At 32.8% G+C, this 14926-nt stretch overlaps 1 protein-coding gene across 1 annotated transcript in view; it reads right to left on the bottom strand.

Moving 5' to 3' along the window:
* Nucleotides 1–14926, bottom strand: part of LOC105668643 (uncharacterized) — a 472083-nt gene that overhangs the window by 192173 nt on the left and 264984 nt on the right. The window contains 1 exon segment of the mRNA XM_067354097.1: nucleotides 5298–5345. Within this exon segment, the coding sequence (XP_067210198.1) occupies nucleotides 5298–5345 (48 nt within the window).

Below are 14926 nucleotides of genomic sequence, written 5' to 3'. Positions count from 1 at the left end.
CTTGTCATTTTATTTTACCTCTTCATCATTGAATTTATGCATTATATTCATTTTTGCTTTAATTGTGTATGCAATAAATATGTACTAGTTAACTTGACAGTTAACTTTTGAATTTAACGTTTCATATTTTTTAACAACTTACAGATGAATCATGACTAAATAATATTTTAAATCATGAGTTATCTGTAAGTTGTAAAACGTTAACTATTCAAAAGTTGACTATCGAGTTAACTTTTTTGTTCTGCATTAGCTTGTAATAATAGACTTTAAAATGACTATGCGACGACTATACAGTCGACTTTAAAATGACGTACAACGACTATGATCGACCTTAAGATGACTGTACGACGACTGTAAGATGACTATAGTCGACCTTAAGATGACTGTACGACGACTGTAAGATGACTATAGTCGACTTTAAGATGACTGTACGACGACTGTAAGATGACTATAGTCGACTTTAAGATGACTATATAACGACTATAGTCGTCGTAAAATCGACTTGAAAAGTCGACTAACAGTCGACTTTTATCAGGACGTTCGTCGACATTCAGTCGACATTCAGTCACTTTGAAGTTGACTTTGGAGTTGACTTTTGACTTCTGCAGTCAACTTACAGTCGACTTTTAGCCGACTTTGTGTTGTCTGAGTACGGAATATGATTTTAATGTGACTTAACACTGTTTACCTGGTGACTTAACATTATACAATTAACATCTCTATTAAAATGAAAATATTCATTGAAAACATTTGTCATTGGGTAAAAATTAGAGTATACAGAGTCTTGTGATAACAATAACTCAATTTTCGAAAAAATGTGATTTAACAGTTTACCTTTGAGATGCTTATATAAATATTATGTAAATTATGTGACTGAATTTTGTGGATGGCGTTCAGAAGTTTCTTTGTGCAAAAAGAAAAATGAGACAAATCACTTTTGGCGTAACAAAAATATTTTAAGTGATTTGGGAGAGGTTTCTCGAGGGTGAAGTGTCTTTCGCAGGATGTATCGGATCGTTCTATTTCGTATTTCGTGTGTGGATCTCAGAATTTCCTTTGTGTCAAAAAAAGGAATGGAATAAATCATTCTTGGCGTAGCAAAAATGTTTTAAATCAGCGCTCGGAATTAGTTGTACATTTCGGGCCGATTCCCGAGACGACGCCTCCTGTTTCCCCACTACCGCCCGGCCGCTGGCGACCGAGCCGCCGATAGCTTTGGCGCAGGAGCGTTTTATATAAGAAATAGGCTGCGTTGTTGAGGCACCTCTCAGAAAATAGTAATATTTTCTTTGCTACATAAATAATGTTTATTTTTATTAATAATTAAATATATATACAGGGTGTCCCAGACTTACTGTATCACCCGTTAATGGCAGATTCCTGAGGTCATTAGGAGACGAAAATCTTAATATTAAAATGTCGAGGTTACTATAGTATTTGAATGGGAAAGGCTTAAAGTTTACCAATCAGCTTGTCAGAATTTCGCGCGCTCAGGGACATCGCATCTTGAAAGAACCCTTGCTTGCACAACACTTTATTCAATACGTTTTATTTACTTCACTCAGCTCTTATTCACTTTATTTACTTTATTTACATTGTTCGCAATACTGACGAATTTACTAACAATAATAAATTCTAAATTGTATTAAAACACGATGCGCGTCGAACTGTCAAAGCAGTCGTGCCATTGACAAATGACGTTTCATGTCATGAGAGAAAATCAATACTATCGGTACGAAGTATGATTTGCTACATAAAGTGTTGTGCAAGGGTCCTTTCGAGATGCGATGTCTCTGAGCGCGCGAAATTCTGACAAGCTGATTAGTAAACTTTAAGCTTTTCCCATTCAAATACTATAGTAGCCTCGACATTTTGATATTAAGATTTTCGTTTTCAAATGACCTCAGGAATCTGCCATTAACGGATGATACGGTAAGTCTGGGACACCCTGTATATTATGTATTAATAAAAATAAACATTATTTATGTAGTGAAGAAAATGTTACGATTTCCTGAAAGATGCCTAAACAATCCAGCCTATTTCTAATATAAAACGCTCCTGAGCCAGAGCTATCGGCGGCTCGGCCGTCAGTGGCCGGACGGTAGTGGGGGAACAGGAGGCGTCGTCTCGGAAATCAGCCCGAAATGTGCAACTAATTCCGAGCGCTGTTTTAAATGATCTGGAAGGGGGGAGGGAGTTTTTTTGAATATAAAGGTGTCTTGCTTAGGGTGTATCAAATCAGTCTCTTTTATATTTTTTTGTAGTACTTAGCAGTTCCTGTGTGCAAAAGAAAAAATGGAACAAATTATTTTCAAAGAATCACGCCAGGAACGTTCCAAACTTCAACCAGCTTGTATAAAAATATTAGAGTAAGGTGCTCGAAAAGTAAATATTTCACGAGATATTTGACATTTTTGAATGAGGTATATACTATATTCAAAGTGATGTTTAAACGTTTTTACGATTACGGATTTTAAGTAAAACTGAGGACTCAAAGTCCTGAAGTCATCACAGTATCAGTTGACCACAGTTTATAAGAATAAAGTACATTTGCGTTTATTTGTTTCCGTTAGTAACTTAAAAGAACAGATTAAAATAAATTGTTTAAACGTAAATACTGATCATCTTGATGCTATGATAAAAAGCACAAAGAAACGGATCACAAAGTGTTTGTTATGTCGCGGTGGAATGTTTAACATCATGTTTCATAGAAAAATATATCTTGTTATGCCATTCAACCTTTATCTCTATCATTTTTTCTATCTTCAACAGAATAGGTGCTAGAACTCGGCCCAGACCATCCTGTATAGTAATATTTTTTATGTTATACTAGTACATAATATTATAGTTGCAAATTTTCAAGTACTCGAGAGAACAATCCGGAGCATTTCCTTCTATAAGACAGTTGTTTCGTGAATTTGCAGTTACAGCAGGATAGGCTTGCGATAAAGACGAGAGGCTTGGCGTATCAATTTTACGAACGGTGTGCGGCGAGGCGGGCGCAGTCACTTCAGAGAATAAACGAAGGGAGAGGGTGAAACTTGAACTCAAGAAACCTGACTGAGATCTCGCTAATTCCGACGGTTAAGTTAAGCTCGTAATGCGCATCTACTTCAATGCTAAGGAGAAGGCGAGAGGTAATAGAGAAGGCGAAAAGAAGAGAAGGGAAACGAGAAGGAAGGGAGAGGAGCCAAAGGCGATTGCAGGCAATGCAATCTGGATAATCCCTTCGTGGAGCAGTCGATCTCATAAGACAGTAATGACTATCTCTATTTGCGACAGATTCGGGTGCACTTTTCAATACGCGAAAAAGCAATAGCAAATTTTCCACGTTTCTTTCGAATAATCTTATCTTATATCCGAACAATATTATTATCACGGTTATCACTTTCGATTAAGCAGCTCAATTTCTATCTTTTATTGAATAAATATTAATGTTTTATTTTCTTTATTGTGCATTTTCAATTAAAAATAATTTAAAATTATTAATTAGAAATTAGAAATTGTGTTCAAAGCGATGGCCTTAAGCACGGAGACAGGCATCTGTCACTCACGGCATTTGTGGCAGAATGACACTAGACTCTGATTGTTTTATATGTTTGAATGATTCTTTGTTGTAAAGAATGAACGTCATTCACTGGAGTTTCATAAAGTTTTCGTTTAATAGCACCCCAAGCAAAAATATCTAATGATGTAAAATCTGGAGAACTACGGGCGGGTCAAGCTACAGATCCTACAGAACCATCGCTTGGGATCATGAATATTCAATCAGTATTAGGTCGATATGGTGTTTTCTGTACGATTTTTCATGACATCTATTGATATCGGACAGAAAGAGAAACAAAAGTTCATAGTCTTCTAATGTTGTAAGAGATAGAAACCAAGTCTGTCTTCATGTTTGTAGATCATTACTTTGAATAAAGTTTCTAATTTTGTTCGAATTTATAATTATGTTAGTTTCATATTTTCAGATTTTTCATATTTTTTTAGTAATAAAATAGTTAAAACACTTTATTAATTTATTTATTATTTATTAATCTGATATAATATCAAATTCTATCTTCAAAACGTTTAAATATCAATATCTCTTAAACAAAGTGTTTGTAGACAAATCTTTAGAGAAACTTTCTTACTCCAAAATCTTAAATTCATATTTTAAGTTAAGCCGGTTAATCCTGAAGTATCCTGAATGGTATTAAGGCTCCTGGGTACTTGCCGCGGCCATGTTGGATCGTGACGTCAGAGGCAAAAAAAGACACATTAGTAGAATTCTTGCGTGTCATTTTTAAATAAAAAGATATTTTGATGAAATAACACTATAGATCGCTATAGCACACTTGTAAAATTGTCCGAAAACTATACTTTTCCCTCAACAGTTAATAAACAACAGTAAAATAAATGTGATATGAATCGTATCACATTCATTTTACTGTTGTTTATTAACTGTTGAGGGAAAAGTATAGTTTTCGGACAATTTTACAAGTGTGCTATAGCGATCTATAGTGTTATTTCATCAAAATATCTTTTTATTTAAAAATGGCACGCAAGAATTCTCAGCGTGTAATTCCTCGCCTCTGACGCCACGATTGCCAACATGGCCGTGGCGAGCCCAGGAGCCTTAATACTAATTTACTCAGCAATAAAATATTATTTGCAATGTGCATAAACTTAATGTATAATCTGAGAATTATAAGATTTTCTTAATAATATTCTTAATAATAAATTTCTTAAAATATAATGAATAAGTAATTTATAAATTTTTTGTACGAGATATACCGTATTGCATCCGTGGTAAAATAAAAATTAATATATCTCAAAATTAAATTAAAGATTGATATAGGCTAAAGGAAAAATGAGAATGCAAAAAAAAATTTCGGATAAACTTCCGAAAAGCTATCACCTCCGATTTGGCTGATTTTCAGCCTAAATATTTTATTTAATAAATAATATTCCCAAATAGATTTTTGGCGTAAATATTGGAGTTAGGTAAAATATGTATAGGACTTTATTTGTAGAACTTTTTATGAGTTTTATTTTTTGTTTGATAATTTTTTCCGTACAATGAATACTTTCTGAAATAATTAACAAAAACAGTTTTATTTTTTAGAGGGGCTGCGGGGCGGAGGGGGCATTTACGCCAAAAATCCATTTGGGAATATTATTTACTAGATAAAATAAGTATTTAGGCTGAATATCAGCCAAATCGGAGGTGATAGCTTTTCGGAAGTCCACCCAAAATTTCAAAACATTCCCATTCGCAAATAAAATTTTATACGATACTAGTACTCAGCACTCACCGGTGTCGTTAGACTGGCGACCTTTACCATCTGGATTCCACTCTTCCTCTATAACCAAGAAAAAACAGCAATTAGCGAGAATATTTACTACCTAAAAAGCAATTTATCAGTAATTTTGCAATAATAATAAGAAAATAATTCAAAACAAATAATTTCTTCTGGATTATTTGATATTATGCTCATTATCTTTACTTATCAAATTTTTAATAATAATTTCAAAATTATATTCTTATTATATCCTATAAATAATATATATACTAATATTATTATAATATTGTATGAAATACATATTATTTTTCATATATTTCTAAACTAATTATATTCTGAATTATAAAGAAGAAGTCAGCATATATACAACAAATTAAACCGTCGTGGAAATAAATCGCTTTTCTCTCAAGAAAAGATACGTACTGCTTTCTAGCAAATTTACAATTATTACGATGCATTGCGATGGTAACCTTCCATGTTTCGGAATTTCGCGAAACTTTGATAACACAGGCTTGCAAAATTTCACTTTTTTTGGACCCAAAGAACGGACTAGGTGATTTTGAAGAATTCTGGCACGCTGAAACCAAATCCGCTACCCAAATTGCCCCATCACGTCAGGTTGTTGAGATATCCTAACCTCAAAGTGCGAAAAAGGCGATTTTGTCCGACTTTCAGATTAGAATCGCTCAGAAAGGATTAAAGATAGGCCATTTTGACTAACAAATTCGGATTCACCATGAAAAAATCTATAAAAATCAACCCTCATGTCGCAGAAATTAATGTTGTATGCACATCAGAATTGCAAAATTCAAACTTGCGGATCCAATGTAGCAAACCGAAATTACAAAAAATAAGCGAATTTTTAAGAAACTTGGTATCTTAAGGTTTTTGAGGTCATTAAATTCGAATATGTCATCAGAATTCAATAATTCAAAATGGCGGATGCAATATGGAGGATCAAAATAATAAAAAAAAAGCGGATTTGTATAAAAATTGGTATTTGAAAATATTTTAGGTGCCTGAATTTGAATTTACATTTAAAACATTTATTAAAAATCTTAAGGTATCAAGTTTCTTAAAAATCCACTTATTTTTTGTAATTTTGGTCCGCCTTATTGAATCCGCCAATTTAAATTTTGCAATTCTGATGTACATACAATTAATTTAGTGATTCCTGCGATATGAGGGTTGATTTTCATAGATTTTTTCATGCCAAATCCGAATTCGTTAGTCAAAATGGCCTATCTTAAATCCTTTCTGAGCGATTCTAATCTGAAAATCGAACAAAATCGCTGTTTTCGCACGTTGAGGTTAGAATATCTCAAAAACTTGACGTGATAAGGTAATTCGGGCAACGGATTCAGCTTCAGCGTGCCAAAAACCTTTGGAATCATCTAGTCTGGTCCCTGGGTCAAAATCGTTGTAGGCCTGTGTAATAAGTATCGAGAAGCGAACTAAAGTTCGAATTTCGGAAAGTTACAAATATTGCAGAGGCCTATTACTTAGTGTACAAAACACACAACATAATTTATTGATTTTGAGTTATGTTTTAAATCGCTAAAAATAAATTTGTATTATATTTTACTTACTCGTAAAATTGTGTTTATGATTTTTTTTAAGTAACTATTTTTACACAACAATCATTTTGCTACATTTCTTGTAATAAATAATATATTAATATATTATTATATATTATATATAATAATATAATATATTATATATTATGTATTATATATTATAATAATATATTATATTAGAATAATATATTATATATTAATAATATATTAATATATTATATTATTATATTAATATATTAATTAATTGTTATATTAAATATTAATAATATATTAATCACACTAATGTGTTAAATCGCGATTGACTGAATAAATTGAATGAATGACTAAATATGACGCAGTCAAAAAATGTGGGATCGAGTGCTATTTGCTTCTGTGCCCATCCGCAAAATCTGCTATGAAGTCTTTTATCATTATCAGAAAGTGCTTGATGAATTGATATGTGGTACGAGTGATAAGAATTTGCTCTCAAAATACGACAAACTGTTTTTTTGGATATATTATATTTAATTCATGACCAAAGTAAATAACGATTACGAGGAAAGAAAAACGTAACCATAACAAGGAAAGTACCTCAACCTTTCCTTTTTTATTGTAGCCGTAGCGTACATAAACTTCGCTGTTCGTAATATCAGTTTATAATACCTAAAGAAGCATTAAAATTCTGAAATTTTAATTTATTATATCTCTTAAACCGATGCCGTCCTCCATTTGATTTTTGCGGGGAATTACTCAGAACAACCTTTCCTACATATCTAAATGGCGACAAAATCGATGAGATGTGACCTAAAATGCATATTTACCATATATATATATATATATATATATTGTTTATATAAACGTATAAAATATATATATATGTCATTATATTGTGTATACACTTATATACTTGTCCCAGTTGACAGTGTATATACTTATAAACCATGTAAATTTATAAGGATGTGTTGTATAGGTGTTTCCGCATTTCCGGCTACGCGAGAGATATGAATTTAGATATACACCGTGATTACGACCTATTTTCTTCCAGAACTCTCGTTAGCAAACATTTGTTATCGACATTTATTAATGAGACTACCCTCACGTTTTTGAACGCGTCTACAATGGCGGCACTATCTGTTATTTAGAAAGAAACTTCTGCAAATCTTATAATTTCGGTTTTATTGATAAGTTTGTTCGGTAATGTAAAGTTAATTTTGTTAAAACAATCATTGAGACAGCAATAATTATAAATAGTAATAATTTAATAAAATAGTAATAATAACAAGTAAAAATAAACGGCTTTTAGTATGTTATTTTTATGTACAAATAACATTGTAAGTATATAAAATTATATGTATAATCTTTAAAATATGTAATTTTTGTAATTGCATATTAAAAAATAAGCTTAATAAGCTCTGCATAAATCGCATAAATTCTTGTGCAAGTGCAGGTTGAAAAAATGAGTTTCTCTTAAATTTCGGTATAAAAGTCATGTCGAGAAACACAAGTCAAAGCGTGCCGATATTAGAAAAACAAAAATATAAACGTCTGTGGGACACACAAGAAACCTCGCACTGGCTTTTTCCTTTTCGCTGTTTCCTTTTCAAACGCATAATCCCATTTACAAGCCCGTCGAGAATCCGGGATTTTTTCATGATATGTTTGGCACGGATAAACGGAATTTATATTGCTGGTTCTAAGCGACTCTAGAAAGCTGCTCGTTACGATAGAATGCTAAGGCCAAAACGGAAATTGTAAAGTCCTTACCGGCCTGTGTCATCGATCGTCTCGCAGACACAATAGGCGATTTGCTATATGTGTGATTTTGAGTGATACAAATAGTCACATATTTGGCAAAATGTATATCGTTCTTTTCCAGATGGAAGAGCGATCTATATGGTTGTATCATTAGATATCATTGTCAGTGGAAATTGATACACGGTACAGATTGTTTACATATGTGTTTTTGTGCATCATTGACTTTTTTGGCAGAAAGAACGTGCAGACAAAACGCTATCTTAACTTATTCGACGCGCCAGTTGTTTCACATTCTTACACTGCCATATAGAAAAAGTTAACTTTATTTTTGTAATTAGTTAATAATATTTTGCAAAATAATTATCTGAAATAAGTGATTGTGAGTTTATCAAAAACTGGATTTTTAATGCAATTCGTACACTTCGTTTGCTCTGTACGCTCTGTGTGATCCGTGTAAAGATTTTGGCAATTATTATATAATATATCACCTACTGACAATGATGTTCAGAGAAATCCCGATTTAGGGCGTAATCGGCCGACGAGACAATCACTTGATTCGCGCAAATTTTACTACTGCTGCTAAGCTGACCAATTGATCGTAATAGCATAAACAATGTATGTTTACCTGATTTTTAAAATGTTATAACTAGACGAAACATTCACGTGACGACATAAAAACCAATTTTTTGCATTTTATTTTCCGCAAATATCTATACTCATTATGTATCTTTCTTATTATATAATAATATAAATACATACTGTTTTATATCAATCGCATCACAATGGTACATTTCTGAGATCATTTTGAAATAATAATTCTAATGCGAAAATGTCAAGAATATAATAGTTTTTAAATGAAAAGCATTTAAAGTTGATATTGATTAGCAATTTGATTGCTCCGAATTCGTTCGCTTAGACACAATATACAGGGTGAGGTATCTAAAACAGGTCACTTGAATAACTCGCCTGCTTCTGATGATAGAAAAAAAATGCATCAAATCAATTTTGGTTTCAAGGAGATGTGAAGGTCAACTTCATTTTTTTAAATAAAATATATTTTTGTTTACTTACCTTCTAATCTAAAAAGTTGACCTTTGCATCTCCTCTACACTTCCACCTACAAAAAACTATTGACATCAGATTATGCCCCCCTTGAAACTAAGATTGATACATTTTTTCTATCGCCAAAAGCAAACAAGTTATTCTAGTTCTAGCTGTTATTCAGCCTGTTTTAGATGCCTCACCCTGTGTAGAAAAAAATGGATCTCGATATCTGAGGGTATCCTCATTACTGTGATACGCAATAATGTGTATACTTGCATAAAATATTAAATATTAAATAATAAAGTATAAGAAGACAATTATAGAATATATTATATTGCCACAAAAAGGGTTAATGTTATTTGTTTATCCATATTTGGACATATTAATTTTTTAAAGAATAATTGTTGAAATTGTAAAAAATTTATATAAAAATTAAATCAACCATTTAAATAAATCATAAATCATCATAAATATTAGGTGTGTGCAAAAGTTCTAGCTGTTTTGATAAACCTAAGTGCATGCATCAGTTTTTTTAATATTAATAAATTTGATAGGAGCGTAAAGAGCCAACAGCCAGATATTCGTGCGAAGGTTATCGTGTATTAATTTATAACCATTGAACAATACATTAAAGAACAAACGTTTCAGCCTGTCATCAGGCCTTTATCAATGTTATTACAAAATTCAATAAATACGCAACGCAAAAATTAAATACAAAAAACGAAGTAAATTGACATAATTAACTGAAGAGTAGTTAAAACCACGTTAAAACTGTAATAAAAAAGAGCCAAATGAGAAAATTCCCGTTGCAAATTGAGCGCAAACAGAAAAAAAGAAACAATTTTTACATACTTGTGTTAAACATAGTAGAAAGCTCATCCATACAAGATGGAACGAGGTAGGAGAAAAAACTTAGAACCATATAATGTGATGGTTGAAACCTCAATGTACGTGATAGAATAACGATAAATTCAAGCGATGAAGGATTAGTGAGAGGGCGGTGGAGAAGGGGGACGGAAAGAAAAAGGAGTATGGAGGGGAGGGTATAAGTACCTAGGAGGGGAAGACAGGAATTAATATATGAAAAGAAAAACGATACAATTATAACGGGGGAAACAAATTAATAATGGGGAGATAAGAGTCCGGTAACCGTTCTGTGTCATTTTGATTGTTCAAGCCTGCACGTTGTCTTTTTATGAACACCATTTCGGATATCAATCTCTTTCCATAAGAAGGTTCTCCGTCCAGAATTCTCACATTGTCCCAGTCAAAATCGTGAGAAAAATCCAATTTATGTTTGGATATAACAGAGGAGGAACAGCTCTTTTTTATGTCATTCTTGTGTTCTTTAATTCTAGTATTAAGCTGTCTTTTTGTCTGACCCACGTAAGTTTTCTCACAATCTCGACATGATATCATGTAAACAACCTGACAATGTGAAAATTTATTTAAACTGTCTTTGCCCGTCCGTATGAATTGTGTTAGATTGTTAGGAATTGAACATGATAATTTTAAATTGAAGCTTCTGGCTATGGAGTTAAAATCTTTATAAACCGAAGGAATGTAAGGAATAGTAAAAAAAGTCTTGAAGTCATTATTGTCATAAATATTGTTTGAACAATTACTAATTATATTAATGTCACTAGATTTTTTATGAATTAAAAACTTAAGCCTATTATGTATAGTCGAAAAAATAAAATTGATAGAAAAACAGTTATTAAGTAGATATTGATTGCAATTGTAAAATTCTTGTTATGAAATTCAGGATGAGAAAGTAAAAAAATCCTGTCCGTTAAACTTATAATGGTCCCTTTTTTGTGCGATATCGGATGGTGGGAATGATAATTTAATAATCTACCTGAAGAAGAACGTTTCTGGAACCAGTCAAATGTGATAGTGTTATTTTTCACAATCAGAGTTAAATCGAGGAAATTAATACGATTGTCCAAACCAACTTCCACAGTAAACTTTAGTCTCTCATGGTAGGAATTAAAAACGTCAGTGATAAAATTTATAGAATTGTTAGGTGCAGCTAAAATGATATCGTCCACATAACGGTAATAAAAAGGTAACCTAAAAGGTAGTCTATCTAACGCACTGATTTCAAGGTCCTGTAGTACTAAGTCAGCAATCAATGGGGATAAAGGAGAGCCCATGGGGGTGCCATAAGTTTGTTTGTAAATTTTGTTGTTAAAATTAAAAAAAGTGGAGCTCAGTATCAAGCGGATGCCCTTCAGAAATTCATTGAGAGGGATGGAAGTATTTGGGGAAATTGAAACCCATCTGTTAGAAATGCTGTCAATAGCTAATTCTATGGGGATGTTCGTGAACATGGATACAACATCTAGAGAAATAATTTGAAAATCGTCCCCAATAACAAATCCCTTCAATTTGTCAACAAAATCGAAACTATTTTCAATGTGGCTATCAGGAAGGGGTAAACTTTTTTGAATAATTTTATGAAAATAAACCGAAAGAGCGTATAAAGGGCTATTGATGGAGGAAACTATAATTCTAAGTGGGAAACCAGGTTTGTGGATTTTTGGTAATCCATAGGCTCTAGGAAGGACGCCATCACTTGTCATTAAGAGTCTATAAATATTGTCCTCAATAAAATTGTTTCTCTTCCACCTCATTAATAATTCCCGCAAATTGCGTGTTAAGATTTTGCAAGGATCTTTGCTGTGTAGAGAGTATGTATCTGAATCACCTAACATTATTTCTAAATCTATGATATATTGATTCTTGTCGAGGGCCACAGTGGTATTTCTTTTGTCTGCTCTGGTGATGATGATGTTAGAGTTAGATCTCAAGAAGCGTTTGGTAGAAGACCACCAAAAGATTAATTTTTTGTCATTAGCATCATAGACAGGTTCCTTTTTATAAAATCTCTCCATTACTTGGATGCATTTGTTTCTGATCGCAGAAGAAGTCTCCTCATCAAACTCGTCTAGCTTTTTTTCTATGCTCTTAATCAAGATTGTGGAGGTGTTGTCTTTATTGGCAGGAGTGATAGGCATTCCAAATCTGTCACCCAGTTGTAACAGAAGTTTGACTTCTTTAGGAAATTCAACAGAAGTTAGATTAATAAACCATTTTTCGTTAAAGTTGTCGATATGAGAAGCCTCTTGAAAGGAGTCAGATTTAATGTCAACATGAAAGTTATTGGTATCCGAGCTGTAGCCAAGGCCAAGTTCACCGTTTGATTTGTTGTAGTATACATCGTTACGGTCCAAATTATAAACGTATCTAAGAGGTTGTGTTTTAGCTTTAATAGTTAGGTTCTTTTTATGTTCTAACACAATTCATACGGACGGGCAAAGACAGTTTAAATAAATTTTCACATTGTCAGGTTGTTTACATGATATCATGTCGAGATTGTGAGAAAACTTACGTGGGTCAGACAAAAAGACAGCTTAATACTAGAATTAAAGAACACAAGAATGACATAAAAAAGAGCTGTTCCTCCTCTGTTATATCCAAACATAAATTGGATTTTTCTCACGATTTTGACTGGGACAATGTGAGAATTCTGGACGGAGAACCTTCTTATGGAAAGAGATTGATATCCGAAATGGTGTTCATAAAAAGACAACGTGCAGGCTTGAACAATCAAAATGACACAGAACGGTTACCGGACTCTTATCTCCCCATTATTAATTTGTTTCCCCCGTTATAATTGTATCGTTTTTCTTTTCATATATTAATTCCTGTCTTCCCCTCCTAGGTACTTATACCCTCCCCTCCATACTCCTTTTTCTTTCCGTCCCCCTTCTCCACCGCCCTCTCACTAATCCTTCATCGCTTGAATTTATCGTTATTCTATCACGTACATTGAGGTTTCAACCATCACATTATATGGTTCTAAGTTTTTTCTCCTACCTCGTTCCATCTTGTATGGATGAGCTTTCTACTATGTTTAACACAAGTATGTAAAAATTGTTTCTTTTTTTCTGTTTGCGCTCAATTTGCAACGGGAATTTTCTCATTTGGCTCTTTTTTATTACAGTTTTAACGTGGTTTTAACTACTCTTCAGTTAATTATGTCAATTTACTTCGTTTTTTGTATTTAATTTTTGCGTTGCGTATTTATTGAATTTTGTAATAACATTGATAAAGGCCTGATGACAGGCTGAAACGTTTGTTCTTTAATGTATTGTTCAATGGTTATAAATTAATACACGATAACCTTCGCACGAATATCTGGCTGTTGGCTCTTTACGCTCCTATCAAATTTATTGATTTTAACAATCATCAGAGCCTGATACATCTATAATTTTTTAATATTGTTCCGTGTACAGAAAACCTTTCTAATAATTCTTCAACGGTTGATAATTCTTCAAATGTTAAATATAAATTATCAGTTGGTCATTTGATATAACTTGGTTGATATCCTCTTCAAAAACCTCTGATGGATGTCTAGAACATGATTGATCTCTGCAGCTTCCGTCTCTTTCACGGAATTTCCGGAACCAATGGCGACATGGGCTATCATCTACAGCATCCTCGTCATACACTTCACAAATGTTGCTGCAGGCTTCAGCCGCATTATTGTTTTTGTCTCATAAAACAAACAATGCCTAATATGATCTTTATTGCTTGACATGTTAACCCTTATGTAATTTATTTACAAATGCTACATCTGCATGCTTAGTGCCTTTTTATAGGCTACTCATCGAAGCATTTTTTACCGCGCAGCGGCATCTGTTATTGTATTTGTTATTTAAAAGTTTTACTTGGAATTTGCATAATAAAAAAACAGGTAGAACTTTTGTACACACTTAAATAATATTTTGGGGCAAGTCCCAGTTCTAGTTGCGCACAGAATGAATCGGACACAGGTCCAATCGGACACAATAAGAAACGAACACACGATGGTTGGAATCGGACACAGTAACAATCGAACACATTGCCAATCAGACACAGTGACAATCAGACACATTGAAAATCGGACACAATACTAATCGGACATAGTAGAAAATGGACACGGTGGTTGCAATCTACACATAATGCAAAATTCAAAAATTTTCAACTTGTGTCATATTTCTTGCGGAGATGTGATATGTTGTAGAGATCACAGTCTTGAGAAACAAACACGAGATTATAGCCGTCGTTCGTTGTTTATTAAAAAAGTTATAAACGAAGTAAGTTTCACGAATTACACGTAATTTTCGGACATATGTAATTTAATAAAACGTACTCTTAGCAGATTTATTTATTTAAACGTAGTAAATGTAAATGCATTGTAAAAGTCGTGTTGAGGCTACGAACTCGCAACAGAAATTG

This window comes from Linepithema humile, chromosome 4 (genome assembly GCF_040581485.1).
Source record: "Linepithema humile isolate Giens D197 chromosome 4, Lhum_UNIL_v1.0, whole genome shotgun sequence".
In the NCBI taxonomy this organism is placed as follows: Eukaryota; Metazoa; Arthropoda; class Insecta; order Hymenoptera; family Formicidae; genus Linepithema; species Linepithema humile.
Note: the sequence above shows the minus strand (reverse complement) of the source record. Positions and strands in the feature narration are given on the sequence as shown.